Below are 17,490 nucleotides of genomic sequence, written 5' to 3' on the forward strand. Positions count from 1 at the left end.
GGGAAAAGAGTAACACCATGAAAAAAAAATTGTATGAAAAAAATGCCATAAAGAAACGTAGAGGGCTGGAGAGATGGCTCAGAGGTTAAGAGCACTGGCTGCTCTTCCTGAGGTCCTGAGTTCAATTCCCAGCAACCGCATGGTGGCTCACACCCATCTGTAATGAGATCTGGCGCCCTCTTCTGTATACATAATAAATAAATAAATCTTAAAAAGAAAGAAAGAAAGAAACTTAGAACTTGTATACGGGGAGAGGGGGAGTGAAGGACAGAGGAAAGAAATAAAATAAAATAAAAACAAACAAACAAACTAATGAAGAGGACACAAACAAAGAGGCCTCTCCACCCATCGGAATCCTGCTTTCCGCAATACCCACAGGCTTTCTCCCTCACCCCCAACCCTCCGTCTGGCATTTCTCTGTCTCCAAGGCAACCCATCTTGTGGGCTTGGAGTTTGACCCAGCGACTTCTGGGTATTGTAGTATCAAAGAAGCCGAGAGGCGGGAGGTGCGATTGTCAGTAAAAAGGAGTTTGTTAGCAGACGCGCTTGCATCAGGGAAAGATTTGGGAGACTGAAAACGCTTTTCAGATATTCTTGAGGTGTGATTTGTCAGGAAAGAGGGAGGAGAGAAAAAAGAGGGTAGGCGCGAAGGTTTGTGGGAATTGTAGTTCTGCAGTCTGTGGCGGGCTGGAGCCGGAAGTTATCAGACAGTGCCGCCTAGCGGCAGTAGAGAGCATAACAGCCCATGGACCTTGGCTGCTGTTTCCCCAGCACAGGTTCCCAAGGGCAGCCAGGGAGGCTGACTCCCTCTAGGATTCTCCTGACCTTCGTAGGGGCACAGGGTGGTGGCAGTGGGGGGTGCTATTTGTGCAACAGTAATGCACGCGCAAACCCTCACGTTGTGCCAGGATGACTGCTTTATAGTAAGTGAGCAGAGTGCACCAAACTTTTTCCCTCCTACAAATTTGACAGGAATCATACTCTTGAGGCAAACGGGGTCGTTGAAGGCTCTACGGAGCACCCCTGTTCCTCTGGTCTAGCTTGTAACTTAACAAGTGAAGCACAGTAATTAAGAGTCCAGGTAGTGTAGTTGCCAAGGATACAGTAGTGAATAGGACCGGTGTACAGCCTACAGCCTTGAACCAACCCTTTCTTTCTTTCTTTCTTTCTTTCTTTTTTTCTTTCTTTCTTTCTTTCTTTCTTTCTTTTCCTTTCTTTCTTTCTTTCTTTCTCTTTTCTTTTCCTTTCTTTCTTTCTTTCTTTCTTTCTCTTTTCTTTTCCTTTCTTTCTTTCTTTCTTTCTTTCTTTCTTTCTTTCTTTCTTTCTCTTTCTTTTTTGTTTTGGTTTTTCGAGTCAGGGTTTCTTTGTGTAGCCCTGTTGAACTCGCTCTGTAGACCAGAGTGGTCTTGAACTCATAGAGATTCTTCTGTCTCCGCCTCCTGAGTGCTGGGATTAAAGGCGTGCGCCACCACCGCCCGGCTCCGATTTTATTTTTATATTAGATGTGATTTTTGCCTCCACAAATGTGAAGTACACCACGTGTGTACCAGCAGAGGCCAGAAGAGGGCGACAGATCCTCGGTAACTAGAGTTACTGACAGTTGTGAGCCTCCATGTCGATGCGGGGAACTGAACCCAGATCTTTTGCAAGAGCAGTGCTCTTAACTGCTGAGCCATCTGTCTATCCTCTTGTTTCCGTTTTGAGACAAATTCCCATGTATTGCAGGCTGGCCTGGAACTCGCTATGTAATCAAGAATGGCCCTTGACTCCTGATTCTCCTGCATTGACTTTGATACTGTCTAGGGGTGTAGGGATGGGTTCATTTTCTCTGCCAGTTAAAGAATTAAAGTACAGGAAATACGAGCGGTGGTGGTGCACACCTTTAATCTAGCACTTGGGAGGTACAGGCAGGTGAATCTTTGAGTTTGAGGCTAGCCTGGTCTACTGAGTGAGTTTCCAGGACAGCCAAGGCTACACAGAGAAACCCTGTCTCAAACAAAAAACAAAAACAAAAAAGGGGCTGGAGAGATGGCTTAGTGGTTAAGAGCACTGGCTGCTCTAGCAGAGAATCCAGGTTCAATTCCCAGCACCCACATGGCAGCTCACAATTGTGTGTAACTCCAGTTCCAGGGAAGCCAACATCTTCAGACAAACATGCATGCAGGCTAAACACTAATGCACATCAAATTAGAAAAAAGAGGAGACAGGATATAGGTGTTGCTGGAAATCATAGAGAGTGCCAGCAGAGCTATCTTATGATACTGGGGAAATCAGGTTCCGCAAGCCCAGTGTGGGGAGAGTTTAAAAACACACTTGGGCTCTGGCCAACATCCGAAAGCAAAAGAATATGAAAATAGGCCTTTCTGCTCTTGGATTTGTATTTGAGGTTCAGCAAGATGGTTTGGTGGGTAAAGACGCTTGCTGCTAAGCCGACACACACACACACACACACACACACACACACACACACACACTGACTCAGGAGATAATAGATTTTTTATTTAAAAATTATAGATGATTCTTAGCATGCCTCCACCCTGCGTTCATTTGCTGTGTTTGGGGAACAGAAGAAAGGAACCCTTGGCCCTTACACAAGCGTACATTTCGTTAGAGGAACAGTAAAGAGAGGCTGGAAATGGTCCAGAAGAGAAGCTGTGGGCGAAACCCTGCAGAGGCTCATTCTGCTGCTCTCTGGGCCCTCGTCTCATGGCCCGGTCCTCTGAGAGGCTCCCTCTGGATACACCCATCACCCTCTGAGTTGACAGGCCCGAGTGCGAAGAGCTTCCTTGGGAGGTGAAACGCAGAGGTGCTGGAGCTGGAGGGCTTGTGAAGGTTGGGTGAGATGGGGCAGGTTCACTAGAAAGAACAGCAGGGGTCGTCTCTGAGGAAGAGGTGAGGGGGGAGAAAGACAGTTGGACACGTATTTACATCTTCACATATTCTCAGACGCCAGACCCCCTAGCCCCCAACCGCCCCATCGGACTCTATGTGCGACCCTTGAGCCCGCACCTCTCGCCTCCATCCTGGACCACACCCCTCAGGGCTATGGCCCCACCCACTTTGTCCATCTGTCCGTCCAGTCCCATCCCCGCCCATCCGCGCCCCCCCCCCCCCGCCCCGCCCCAAGCTATTCCACCTGCTGAAGTCACTTCCCTCAGGCCTCATGGGCATTGGCCCCTACTTAACGATTAACACAAGTGGCTCAGCCACTTTGGAGGGAGGATTTTTTTTTTCCTTTGATTTGAGTTTTTTTGTTTTGTTTTTTCAAGACAGGGTTTCTCTGTGTAACTCTGGCTGTCCTGAAACTAGCTCTATAGACCAGGCCGCCCTCGAACTCAGAGACCCGCCTACCTCTGCCTCCCAGGTGCTGAGATTAAAGGTGTGCGCCACCACTGCCCGTATATTTTTTTAATATAGTTTTAAAGATTTACTTGTATTTTATGTGTGTCTTTATCCATGTGTAAGTGCACCCGTGCATGCAGTGTCCATGAGGCCAGAAGAGGGTGTCAGATCGCCTGCATCTAATGGTTGTGAGTCACCATGGGGGTGCGGAAGCCAAACCTGAGTCCTCTGCAAGAAAAGCAAATGGCCTTAACTGCTGAGCCATCTTGCTGGCTCCTGTTTTGTTTTTAATTATCCATAGGTGTGTGTCTGTGGGTGGGTGGGTGGGTTTGTCCATGTGAATGCAGATGCACTTGCAAGAGGCCCTTGCCGGCCAGCCAAGGACATCTGATCCCCTGTGGCTGGAGTTACAGGTAGTCCGAGTCCACAATGTGTATGCTGGGAATTTAATTTGGATCCTCGGCAAGAGTAGTGTATGTTCTTAACCTCTGAACTGTCTCCCTAGCTCTCTTCTTCAACAACAAAACAAAAACCCCACTCAGAATTACATTCAATTTTCTTCATTGTGCAGGGGAGGCGAGCAGGCACGTGCCATTTGTCCCAGGGTAAAGAAGCATGAACTTGGGACCTCCCGTGCAATTCTGTGACTCCGACTGGAGCTTACAAACCCAACCTTGGACACCAGGTATTAAAACCAACCTCCTGGACCCTGAGAGATGGCTCAGCAGATAAAGCCACTTTGCTACCAAGACTGAGGAGCCACGTGATAGAGGAGAGGCCTGGCTCCAGCACGCTATCCACTAACCTCCACATGTGTGCCATGGCACAGGTACACGTGCACGCACACAAATAATAGTAGCTGAAGAGACACTAGCCCACTGGAGCATGTGGCTCTAGCAGGCCTTGCCCTTCTCCCCCATTCCCTCTGCCTTGCTAAAAACCATTAGACTACATTCCTAAAGCTGGACACCAAGGTCTAGTTCCTTATTTGGCCACTTCCTCCTCCTGAGGCTGACTACCAAGGTCCAGCAATCAGGAGCCCCCTTTGGCTCACCTAATTAACATGCTTAAATAAAATTAAACACTTCATCCTGAGACAGTGTGGTGCTTTGAAAGAAAATGCCCCCGAAGGGAGTGGCGGTATTAGGGGGTGTGGCCTTGTTGGAGAAGGTGTGGCCTTTGTTGGAGTAGGTGTGGTCTTATTGGAGGAAGTGTGTCACTGAGGAGGTGGACTGTGAAGTCTCATATATGCTCAAGCCATGTCCAGTGTCCCAGACCACTTCCTGTTGCCTGCAAGTCAAGATGTAGGACTCTCAGCCCCTTCTCCAGCACCATGTCTGCCTGCACGCCACCATGTTGCACCATGATGATAATGAACCAAACCTCTGAAAATGTAAGCCACCCAATTAAGTATTTTTTCTTTTATAAGAGTTACCATGGTCATGGTGTCTCTTCACAGCAATAGAAACCCTAAGATACACGGGGGTTTCACCTTTTATCTTTATAAACTGCCACTTTCCTGCGGGCCACGTCTGTCTCCTCTCTGTCCTGAGGCAGTCCTTTGTCACCCTTTGGGACAACTACCTCTGCCCTGTTCCCTTGCCCCCTGCCCTCTCTCCCTCTCCCTCCGGGGTTTGTCTCTTATCCCTGCCCTTTATCTCTTTTGTTCCGAGAATGTGGCCTCGGGCCTCCTGAGCATTGATACCCATCTCTTTCTTTCTTTTTTTTTTTTTTTTTTTTTTTTTGGTTTTTTTTGAGACAGGGTTTCTCTGTGTAGCTTTGCGCCTTTCCTGGGACTCACTTGGTAGCCCAGGCTGGCCTCGAACTCACAGAGATCTGCCTGGCTCTGCCTCCCGAGTGCTGGGATTAAAGGCGTGCGCCACCACCGCCCGGCCATATACCCATCTCTTTCAATAGCAAAATGTAATTTAAAAAGTTTAAAGTTAACCTCCCTGGGCCCATTGGCAAGAGATGAGATCTCCTTCCGGGCTGTGTCATACCTCACATCCATGTCCGGGTTACAGTAGTGGCAGTAACACTGGGGGAGATAACAAGGATGAGTGAACACAGAGAAAGACAAAATTCAAAACTAAACAAAAAATAAACCAACCAGCTTCCTTCGTTCCCAGCTCGTCCCGCCTTCCCTCCTGTGGTATTGCTGATCGGTCAGCCTCCCTACGTTCCCGAGCTGTGCCCCATCTTCCAGCCTGTTCACTCTCCATACCTCCTGTCACCACCCCACCCAGTGTTTCTATTGCGGACAGTGATGACCTTTTGACCTGGGTCATTTTCGGTGCAGGTGGTACAGGAAGGGTTGAGAGCTGTCCCTGGCTTCTCACTAAATTCCATCCTTCAGGGGTGGCAGTAAAATAAAATAATAAAACGTCTCCAGATACTGTTCAAAATCCTCTGGAAGACCAAGTCACCTCTGTGAGAATGGGGGCTGGGGGCTCCCCATCAACTCCTGGGTCTCCCTGTTTCCCTCAACCCTCAAACTCAATCCATGAGCTGCCTTCCTGGTAAGAGTATAGCCCAGTGGTTCTCAGCCTGTGGATCACAACCCCAGACCCTTTCATGGGGCTCTCCTGAGATCATCAGAAAACACAGAGATTTACATTACAATTCATAACGGTAGCAAAATGACAGTTATGAAGTAGCAACAAAAACGATTTTATGGTTGGCAGGGGGGATCACCACAACGTGAGGAACTGTATTAAAGGGCCGCAGCATTAGGAAGGTTGAGAACCACTGCTCCAGCAGACCTAGTGGGATTTTCCTTGTGCTCACTACCACCACGGCCCCTGTCCTGACCACGGAGACCATCTCCTTCCCTCTGCTTCCCTTATGTCCTGCTCCAAATTCCCTTCACACTCAGTGCCCAGAGGCTTCATTTCACAATTCTGATGGGCCGGGGTGTGGGGGGGGGGGGGTGTGGGGGGGTGGGGTGGGTCAGCTGGCAGAGTGCTTGCCTAGCGTGCATGAAGTCCTGGGTTGATCCCAAGCACCCGCTAAACTAGATATGGCAGTTCACGCCCCAAAACGTCAGCATTTAGGAGGATCAAGAGCACAAGGTCATCCTGGCCTGCATTCGAGACCCCGTTTCAAAAAACAAACACGAGTCAGTGAGAAGACTCAGCAGGCAGAAATGCGTGTAGGTGTCTTATCCATCAGCGTCTCCAGAAAACAGTAAAACATTTGGCCCTTAAAAATCTACTGAATCTGGGACAACAACCCAGTCACAAAACCATCAATCAACCCACAATCTATCCTGCCTGCAAGATGTGCTGGGGCAATGGTTGCGCAGAACTTGTGGGAGTGGCCAAATAATGACTGGTCTAACTTGAGGCCCACACCAGGAGAGGGAGCCCGTGCCCCACACTGCCTGGAGGGCCAGGAACCAGAGGCTGGAGAGCCCAGAGACCTAGCATAAAATCAAACGCGACTAGCAAAAAAAAAAAAAAAAAAGGCAGTGAAATGATTTCGAAGGATATTCTGCTACACTCCAGCAACTGTTGGGAGCAGATGCAGAGACCCACAGCCAAACACTAGGTGGAGCTCAGGGAACCCTACAGAAAAGGAGGAGGAAGGATTGTAGGAGTCAGAGGGGGTGCGGACACCAGGAGAACACGGCCCACAGAATTAACTAAGAGGGCCTCACAGAGACTGAGGCAGCAACCACGGACCCTGCGTGGGGCTGCACTAGGTCCTCTGCGTATACATTATGGTTGTGTAGCTTGGTGTTCTCGCGGGACTCCTAACAGCGGGAGTGAGGGTGTGTTTCTCTTTCAGCTGCTTTTGGGACCCTTTTCCTAGTACTGGGTGGCCTTGTCCAGCCTTGGTATGACTTAGTGCAACATGATATGCCGTGTTGGATTGGTACTCCTGGGAGGCTTGCTCTTTTCTGAAGGGGAATGGAGGAGGAGAGGATCTAGGGGAGAGAGGGGTTGCTGGGAGGATTGGAGGGAGGGGAATCTGTGGTCAGGATGTAATATATGAGAGAATAATAATTAAAAATAAAAGAATCTCCAGAGAGAGACAGAGAGACAGAGAGAGACAGAGACAGAGAGAGAGAGAGAGAGAGAGAGAGAGAGAGAGAGAGAGAGAGAGAGAGAGAGAGAGAGAGATTGAGAACACAGTTGGCATTTCACAGGAAACAGCGCTCTTAGTGGCATGGGTCTTGTCCAAGCTAGGGAGGTGGTTCAGTGAGAAAAGCAGCTTGTGGCCACGCCCGACAATCAGAGTTCAGTCTGAGACTGGATGTAGCAATGATACCGGCAAACTGAAGTAGTAAAACTGACGCTCGAATGGATTTGCTCACAGACCTGCTTAGGACACATCAAGTTACACGAAGTAGGAGTTAGCTGATGGAGTATTGCCTCCGATGTGGCTAGGAGATGAAGTGGTGTGCTCACCGGGCTGGGACAGAATGAAAATCCTGTACCACAATTAAAGTTTAGGGTCCTTGAGAAAGTTTCTGCTTGTGTTTATTCACCAGGATTGACCTCCAATTAGGCTCCATTCCCATAACAAAAGGAGGCAGCCCAGACTTACAACCAGTCCCCACATCAAAGAATATGCCTCTTTCAGGCAGCTCAGGGGGCAGTGCAGGGTCACAACCAACCACCATTAAGTCCTAGCCTGCCATTAAATCCCTTGTGCTCTTATCAGTAAAAACATAATTCTGCCAGGTGGGCAAGATGACCCTGGATAACAACTCTTCGAAGCAATCAATACTGATATACGTAAATAATTCTGGCAATAGAATCTTAGTTGTGTAAATCTCCCACCTGCCCAAGTGGCCAGACTTGCAGTCTCCTGGCTGTTTAGACTGTTCGAAGTGTGAACTGGGGCTGGCACAATGTAAAATGCAGGTGCCTAAGGTGTATCTAAGTTAGTAAAATCTCGTCTTCGTGGCTGGCAACTCTTTGGGTGTTAGCTGGAGCCAGTCCATTTGCAAGTGTGCAATTGCCCAAACTTGCAATTATCCAAATTTTCCTTTATCAGTCTCTAAGTGTGCAGAGCGATTTCTCTCTGGGAAGGCATTTTAATTTTAGAGGAAGAAGAGGAGGAATCTAGGCACATGGATTTCTCCAGAGACCCTGAAGAAGTTGGGTATACGGTACAGAACAGAGGTAACTGAGCCATGTAGCAGAATGTAGATTAATAGAGATAGGTTAATTTAAGTTATAAGAGCTTGTTGGGAAAAAAAAAAACCCTATGCTAAGGCCAAGCTTTCATAATTGATATTAAGTCTCCCTGTTGTTACTGGGGAGCTGGCCGTCCCAAAGAAGACAATCTGACAAGAAAGTTTGCTTCGCTGTGTAGACTCCCTTCTCCCATGGTGCCTCCTCCTTCTCTCCCTTTCTAACCTGTCCCTCTCTTCCCCTTCCTCCCTCCTTAGACAGAAAGGCACCCAGGCACGGCCTCCTTACCCAGTCTCCTTTATTGTAGGACACGAAGAAGAAGGTCATCACCATGTAGGCACATCTCAAAAAGCTCCATCTGCCATGCCTCACGAGTACCTTGGCTGTGGTGGTGGCTGGGGGGGACTTCACTAAAGTGAAAATGGTGAGAAGGATTGACAAGACCCAGAAATCAATCCCTGGCCCACTGGCACTCCAAACTTGTGTCTCTATGTATCTCCTGAGTTGAAGTTTTTTTTTTTTCTAACGTTCAATGTTGTGGCCATTGTCTCCCGTCTTGGTCACTTGGTCATCACTCAACTCCCAGGCAAACAATTTACTCTTTCAGCTCTCTCTCTCTCTCTCTCTCTCTCTCTCTCTCTCTCTCTCTCTCTCTCTCCTCATATCTAGGCATCACTGAGTCGAACCCATACACTGAAGAAAAAACAAACCACTCAGCAGAAACCACTTTTCGCTCTGTGGGAACCTCACCAACATCCCTCCTCGTGTTGTTTTGACTACTTGTTTAATTTGGTTCGGTTTTTGAAACAGGACCCCACGGACTCAGGCTGGCTTCAAACTCAATAAGGATGACTGACCTCTTGATCCTCCACCTCGAAAGTACTCGCATCCCAGGCATGTGCCTCCAAGCCCATCTTACTATCTTGCTTTTCTCTGTGTGCATGTTCTCTGTGTGTGTTTTACAGGTATGCACGCACACACACGATGTGAAGGCTGATGTCAGAATCTTCATCAAGCCTGCTCAACCTTGTATTTTTTTCTACCTTTTCTTTTTTTCTTTCGAGACAGGGACTCTCACTGAGCCTGGAGCTCACTGGTTTGGCTAGGCTGGCTAAACTCCACATGGGCCAGTGTGGAGGCTAGAGGACATCTTGCAAGAGCCCCCTCTTTCTAGCATATGGATCTTGGAGATGAAACTCAGGTCATCAGAGTTGGCAGCAAGCACCTGCTAAGGCAGCTTGCCTGTCCCCCCCCCCAACATTCTTTATTTTTTAAGATGTACGTGGTGGTTTGAATGAGAATGGCCCCTACAGGCTCGTGTGCTTTATACTTGGTTCTACAGTTCCTGGAACTGTTTGGGAAGGGTGAGAAGGTGTGGCCTTGTTGAAGGAGGTAAGTCACTGTGGGTGGGCTTTGAGGTTTAAAAAGCCCACACCTTCCCAGTTAGTGCTCGCTCTCTGTGTCTCTCTGTCTCTGCCTTGTGCCTGTGGGTCGTATGTAAATTCTCAGTTATGGCTCCAACATCATGCCGGCCGGCCTCTGGCCTCCCCACCATAACGGTCATGGACTCACCCTCTGAAATGCTAAGAAAACCAACCAATTAAATGCTTTCTTTCATAAGTTGCCATGGTCACGGCGTCTCATCACAGCAATAGGAAAGTAACTAAGACAATGTATTTTATTATCGTTGTGTGGGTGTGCAATATGTCCGCACTGGTGTGTGCATATCATAGTGCACATGTGGCGGTCACAGGGCAGGTTTAGTTGTCTCCCCTCACCTTTACGTGGGTTCTGACTGAACGCAGTTCCTCAGACTGCTCCAAAGCTCTTTTAACCATGGAGCCTCTGTGGGCCCTGATTTTTCTTGATATCGGGTCTCTGTGGGGTTCTCATAATCTCCTAAAACATGTTGCTTGGTGGTTCTTCTAATCAACATACAACTCACAAGAGTTGGTTCTCCTCTATGGGGATCAAACTCAGGTCCACAGGCTTTGGCGGCAAGCTCCTCTACTCTCTCAGCCATCTCGCCAATCCGGAAACTCAACTCTTAATTCTAACTGCCTGTTCTTAGTTCTAGGATTTCAATACTTGTTATAAATTACTATATTTTCCTGGTGATGTTACCGATAGCTCTAGTTATTTTTTCTTTTTTCTTTTTTTTTTTTTGTGAGACAGGGTCTTGTGGATCCCAGGCTGGCCTCCAACTGGCCATGTAGCCTAGGCTAGCCTTGAACTTTTCCTTTCTCTACCTCCTAAGTGAGTCACAACCCCTTTGTGGGTCGACAACCCTTTCACAGGGGGTCACCAAAGACCATCGGGAAACACAGATATTCACATTACTATTCATAACAGTAGCAAAATTATAGTTATGAAGTATCAATGAAAATAATTTTATGGTTGGGGGTGTCACCACAACATGAGGAACTGTACATAAGGGTCACAACATTAGGAAGGCTGAGATCTACTGTCCTAAGTGCTCTGTGCCCAGTGGTATTTTTGTTTGTTTGTTTTGTTGTTGTTCATTTTTGCTTTGTTTTGGTTCTGATATAGATGCTCACTATCCTAAGCTAGCCTTGAATTGGCTACTCAGTCCGATCCAGCTTGTAACCTGCAATCCTCCTGCCTCTGCCTCCAACGCTGATGTCCGATTAGGACGTCCAGTGGTCCCACCTCTCTTTTCTGATGTTACTTCTCGGTTCTGTGTTTTGAAAGGGGAGTCTCACGAAATCCAAAGTGGCCTCGGACCTTCATAAGCTGCCCGTGCTGGCCCTGAACTGCTCATCTTCCAGCCTCTTCTTCCTGAGCCCTGAGGTCACAAGTATGAGGCACCACACCCACTGTGTGTGGTCCTAAGGATCGGACCCAGGCCTTCGTGCCTACCAGGCTGGCACTCTGCTGAGTTCTACCCCAAAACCCAACCCAAGCTTCTTTAACTCTCTCCACTGTCTCCCTCACTCGGAGGAGGCTTGCTTCTGCTTTCTACGATTCTTTCTTAGTTCCCATCCACGCACACACCTGTCATTCAACTTACCTGCTCATTTCCAAGGCAGAAGAGAGGGGTTTGGAGGCCGGCAGAAGCAGAATGCCTCTTCTTACCTGCATGTGTCAGGCACCTCGACCCAGAGGAGCAGAGGTGAAGGGAGAGGGTGGCTGAGGGCTACGGATGCTTCCCGATGCTTACCGACGCATCTGAACTCTGAACTTTCCTCGGGTAATAGTTACACCTCACTCAGAGGGAAGGTGCTAACCGCCCACAGGAGGGAACGGGCACACAGCCCCACCCACCTTCTTCTTGGCAGTCATTTGTTTCTTCTAAGAAGGAAAAAGACGGAGACAGTAGAGGAGGAGAGGAAGAAGGGGACAGGGGGAAGGGAAGAAAAAAAGGAAAATTAACGACTGCATGGGGATCCAGCTGCAAATGGTGCTTCTGGGCCTGTTGGGTAAAAGGGGACCTCCCTTGGCCTCCTTGGTGTCCCTGGACTCAGGCACTCTACTATCAGGCTGCACACACGCTATCCCTGTGCACGAAGCGCCCTTTCCCCAGATACACATGCATGCACACAAATGCATACAATATGCACATGAATATGGGTCCCCCTGTCCTTTCAAGACTTGGCTCAGGTGTCACTTCCCTCTGGCACCGTCTAACACACTGGGCTCTAACACACTGGGCTCTCACGTCCCCTGCACTCCTCTCCTTAGAAAACAGCAGTGTTCAGGCTCTGAGCCGGCTTCTTGAGCCCCTTGTTCCCCTCTCGCCAGAATACTAGCTGCATTTGTGTGCTTGGTTTTGTTTTTTAAAATTACATTTATTTATTTGGTGAATGTGTATGGTGTATGTTGTGTGTGTGTGGGTCTGTGTGTATGTAGGGTTATGTGTGGTGTGTGTTGTAGTGTATGTGTGGGGGGGAGCGGTCTGTGTGTATATGGGGGTATTGTAGTGTGTGTGGTGGTAGTATATGTGTGTGGGGGGGCTGTGTGTATGTAGTGTATGTATGGGGTGTGTGGTGGTGGTGATGGTGGTGTGTGCGTGTATGTGTGTGGTGTGGGGTCTGTGTGTATGTAGTAGGGGTATGTGTAGTGTGTGGTGGTAGTATATGTGTGTGGGGGGCTGTGTGTATGTAGTGGTATGTATGGGGTGTGTGGTGGTGGTGATGGTGGTGTGTGCGTGTATGTGTGTGGTGTGGGGTCTGTGTGTATGTGGGCTGTGGGATTCCACAAAGGTTTCCTAGTGAGAGCTGAGTTTGCTTTACACAGCAGGGCTGCATTAGGGGATGGCTTGACCACATGCATGGTCACTAGGTATTTGGAAGGGTCTGTACTTGGCTGTGCTGGGGGGAGGTCTTTTGCTCCACCCCTTGCCATTTCTATAAATAGCCCTTTAGAAGAGAAAGAAGGGGCTGGTGGGTTTTGACCCAGGCCCTTCTGAGCTATCCTGTGTTTCTCTCTGTCTCTCTCCTCTATATTTCTATCTACATATTCCTTATTTCTCCCTGCTCAAGAGTACCCTGGAGGAAAAAGTGGGGGCTGGCCCCCCCACAGTGGGGGTATGTGTGGTACTTGTGGTAGTGGTAGTATGTATGTGTGTGGGGGTGTGTATGTGAGGGTATGTGTGGTACATGTGGTGGCGGTGATGGTGTGTGTGTGTGTGTGTGTGTGTGTGTGTGTGTGCGTGTGCTGTAGATCTGCAGGCCAGGCACACGTATGGCGATCAGAGCACAGCTAAGGAGAGTCGATTCTCTCCTGCCCCCACTTGCATCTCAAGGACTGAACTCAGATCATCAGTCTCAGCAGCAAGTGCCTTTTCCCACCGAGCCATTTCCCCGGCTCTTTTGTGTGTGTGTGTGTGTGTGTGTGTGTGTGTGTGTGTGTGTGTGTGTGTCTGTTTGTTTGGAACAGGGTCCTACGTAGTGTGGGCTGACCTTGAACTTGCTATGTAGCAGAGGATAAACTTCTGACCCTCCTGTGCCCACCTCCCGAGTGCTGGCATCACAGGCCTGCACCACCTCGCTCAGCTTGCCAGGTGCAGCTGGAGACGTATTTCACGTATCGTGTTCCCTGTTCTGTCTCAACTCAGTGCAGAGAGTGGAACGTGAAGTGGTATCTGTTGGTTATCCTGCTAATGATGGTGGGGTGGAGGGACGCAGGGTTAGATGACATCCAGAGGCTCTCCCAACCCCCAAACCTAATAGCTCTGCATATTCAGAAACAAAAAGGATGAAGTCACCAACTCACCGTTCAGCACTTGGAGGCTCAGCAGACCTAGGACAACAGAGACGTGCAAACAGAATCACAAAGGTAGCCAGACAGAACTCAGGTCAATATGGCCCACAGGCTCACCAACCCGTCTGCTAACGAGCCCTGCAGAATTCTGACCGACTCGCTTGCCTGCCTGCCTGCTTGTTTCCTTCCTTCCTTCCTTCCTTCCTTCCTTCCTTCCTTCCTTCCTTCCTTCCTTCCTTCCTTCCTTTTGATATAGGAGAAACTGGGAATAATAAGTTGATGATGCAAAGCATCTACTAAACTTGCTTAGGAAATAAATATTAAGCTACACAAAGCAGCACTTAGCTAAAGGAGCTCTCGGTTCGCCTACCCAGAGGACTGTGATTCTGCCAGGCAGACAGGATGACCCTGGTTGACAGCAGCCTGGCAAAGCAGCCCGTTCATCTCAAGATGACAATGACAATATTTTATACTGTAAGTCCCCCCATCCGTCCAAACAACCAAAGCTTGGCCTTTCTGTCTCTGTGAAATATGTTTTAATTGCTCAAAATGTAACTTGGTGCTGTGACGCTTTGTAAACTGACGGGATTTTCTGTTCAGAGCTGGTTCCCTTCTACACAATTAGCCTGAACCACTCGGACTCATTAAAGAGTTTTTCCGTATTAATCTCTAAGTGGTATAGTAATTTCTCACTGGGAAGGTGTGCAAAGTCTATAATTTATTCTTTAACACTTTCTCTTTGGGGACAGGGTCACACTGTGCAGCCCTGGCTGAACTGGAACTTGCAATGTAGCCCAGGCTGGCCTCAAACTCACAGAGATCTTCCTTCCTTTGCCTCTGGAATTAAAGGGGTGTGCCACTAGGCACAGCACACCAATTGTCTTTCTCTCATCATTATTATTATTGTCGTTGTTATTTTTACTGGTGTATATATGTTTATGCATGTGACTGTGAGCACAAGCATATTCTAAGAAGCATGCAGATGTCGGAGGAAAACTTGCAGGAGTCAGTTCTCTCCTTCCTCCGTGTGGGACCTGGGAATCGAACTTAGGCCAGCAAGCTTAGCAGCAAGTGACTTTTCCTGCTGAAGCATCCTGCTCCTCTCTCTCTCTCTCTCTCTCTCTCTCTCTCTCTCTCTCTCTCTCTCTCTCTCTCTCTCTCTCTCTCTCCCATGTGCACAGGCATGCATACCTGCATGCATGGAGGCTAGAGGTCAACCCAAGGTGTAATTTTCCAGGGGCTTGTCCATCTTATTTTTAGAAACAGTCTCTCATTGGCCTTGAGCTCACCAAATAGGCTATGCTGGTTGGCCCATGAGCCCCAGAGATCCACCTGCCTGTGTCTCCCTAGCACCAGGATTATAGGTGTACACCACCACTCCCGGTGTGGGTTCTGGCCATTGCACCACAGATCCTGAATTTCCCAGGAGGCCTGCACCCACTGGCACCACATTTCAGGTTCCCACCTTCTCCCCCACTTTGGCACACAAGGCAATAAAAAGAGGCTTGGTGCACAGGGCTCGGACCCACACAGAACGAGGTGCTTACCGAGGATCTCTGTGGTCCGTCCAGGAGGCAGGAGGTAGTGATGAGTCCAGGATCCATCAGAGAGGAGACCACAAGAGGGGGAAATAAATCACAACATTAGATGGTGGGAGATAGGGACCAAATGTGCTCAGAGCCCAGGACAGTGGGCCTTAGATCAGAGCTGAACTGACAGGATTGGCCTAAGAGATCTGGAGGTCAATGAGAATCTGACAGTGATGGAGGACAGAAGGGATAGTCAGGGCATTTAAAATGTGTTATTATCTTTACATTTATTTATTTTATTTCATGTGTGGGGGGGTGTTTGCCTGCATGTATCTGTGCACCACATGTGTACCTGCTGCCATTTAGAGGTCAAAGGAAGGTGTTGAGTCCCCTAGAACTGCAGTTATGGACAGTTGTGAGAGGCTATGTGAATGCCAGGAATTCCAGTCTTCTGGAAGAGCAGCCAGTGCTCTCCACACCGAGGCACCTCTCCAGCCCCTAATTAAAAAAAAATTGTTTTTATTTACATGTATATGTGTATCTGTGTGTGTGTGTGTGTGTGTGTGTGTGTGTGTGTGTCTGCAAGTGCCTACAGAGGCCAGAAAAGGGCACTGGAGCCCAGGGATCTGGAATGACAGGTGAATATGAGTCACCCAACGTGGGTGCTGGGAATCAGATTTGTGTTTTCTGAAAGAACAGCAATCACTCTTAACCACCGAGTCACTTCCCCAGAATCCCGTTTCAATATTATTACTATTGTTGTTGTTGTTATTGTTATTTGTGTGTGAGTGCAGGTGTCTACTGAGGCCAGAAGAAGGCATCAGATTCCCTGGAGCTGGAGTTCCAAGCAGATAATGAGCCACCAGATGTGGGTGGGATCTGAACTCAGATCCTCTGGAAGAGCAGCATGTGCTCTTGATCACTGAGCCATCTCTTTAAGCCTGTCTTATAATCTTTCCAGTTACGTTGTACTTATTTACTGGTGTGTGTGTGTGTGTGTGTGTGTGTGTGTGTGTGTGTACACCGCAGCATGCACGCAGAGGTCAGAGGACAACGTGTCAATTCTCTCCTTCTACCATGTGGATACTAGGGATCAAACTCAGGCTTTTCCCTCTGAGTTATCTGGCTGTTCCTACACCTGCCTCTTTGAAGACGGAAGTAATGGCAGTCCCACTCTACCCCCACTCCCGACAGTCCCTGAGCGGATGGCGGACCTCCGGGCAACAATTAGAAGGGGAAGCAGATGAAAAGAAGAAAACTGTAAACTTACTTTTCAATACTGTTGAAACAGAAGCGTCGAGGACAGGAAAAACCAGGTGGAGTTGTTGAGTACCAGCGGCAGTGAAGATCCGAGAGGAAACGCGTGTTAACGAGGCCTGGCCTTTTCCCCTCCCGCCCGGAGCATCCTCAGTAGAGGCCCTCCCTACACCGAATGTGGAAATATCATCCAGTCCAAATGGCACCACAGAGATGCTGGATCGTCTGTGACCTGATGTTTTAAGACACACTCATCCTTATGACTGGAATCCCCTGTCCCAGTTTCCCCTGGGGATTGATTCATCCTACAGATACCTGGAGGGGATCAGAAAAGCGTCGCTACTCTTCTCTCTTTCCCCGAGTGAGGGAGGAAAAGCTTGGTTTTTTGGTTTTGTTTTCTACCTATAAACACACATAACTCTTGCTGTCCCATGCTCTAGGGCAATGGGGAGATTGGAGAATCTGCTCAAATTCTGGGACCCCTCCACGCAGCCCCAGGAAGGGAGTGGAGCCGGAAGGCCACCTTGAGTCTCCTCCACAGGTAGCTCTGAAAACAGCTTGCTTGCAGGGTGGGCGGTGGTGGCACACGCCTTTAATTCCAGCAGAGGCAGGGGGATCCCTGAGCTCAAGACCGGTCTGGTCTACAGAGAAGCCCTGTCTTGAAACGCCTCCCCTCCAAAAAAAAACCCAAAAAGCAAAAAAAAAAAAAAAAAAAAAAAAAACAAATAACAACAAAAACCAACTTTCTCTTCTCTTTCCTCTCCCTTCTCCTCCCTTCCCCTCTCTTTCCTCTCCCCTTCTCTTCTTCCTATTTTTTTTTTGCGGGGGGAGATGGAACCTCATATAGCCCAGGCTAACCTCAAACTCAATATGTCATTGAAGCTAGCCTTGAGCAGCTAACCCTCCTGCCTCAGTCTCCAGCGGGCTGGGATCATAGGCATGTACCACCATGCCTGGCTCCCTCCTTTCTTGTTCCCCCTCCTTCCAAGTATCTG

At 48.7% G+C, this 17,490-nt stretch overlaps 1 protein-coding gene and 1 long non-coding RNA gene across 2 annotated transcripts in view; one reads left to right on the top strand and one right to left on the bottom strand.

The window, feature by feature from the left end:
* Positions 1-2,478: 2,478 nt before the first annotated feature.
* Positions 2,479-17,490, bottom strand: part of Eddm13 (epididymal protein 13) — a 31,505-nt gene continuing 16,493 nt past the window's right edge. Inside the window, exons 4-8 of the mRNA XM_059253525.1 lie at positions 13,722-13,748; positions 11,772-11,798; positions 8,775-8,896; positions 5,343-5,380; positions 2,479-2,881 (exon numbers count right to left, since the gene is read on the bottom strand). Coding sequence (XP_059109508.1) covers positions 2,857-2,881; positions 5,343-5,380; positions 8,775-8,896; positions 11,772-11,798; positions 13,722-13,748 — 239 coding nt within the window. The 3' untranslated portion in view covers positions 2,479-2,856. The remainder of the gene's footprint in view (positions 2,882-5,342; positions 5,381-8,774; positions 8,897-11,771; positions 11,799-13,721; positions 13,749-17,490) is intronic.
* LOC131926470 (uncharacterized) lies at positions 3,127-4,437 on the top strand. Its single transcript, XR_009383491.1, has 2 exons — positions 3,127-3,379; positions 3,914-4,437. It is a non-coding gene; the product is annotated as an uncharacterized LOC131926470 (long non-coding RNA).

The sequence above is a fragment of the Peromyscus eremicus genome, chromosome 1, assembly GCF_949786415.1.
Source record: "Peromyscus eremicus chromosome 1, PerEre_H2_v1, whole genome shotgun sequence".
NCBI lineage: Eukaryota > Metazoa > Chordata > Mammalia > Rodentia > Cricetidae > Peromyscus > Peromyscus eremicus.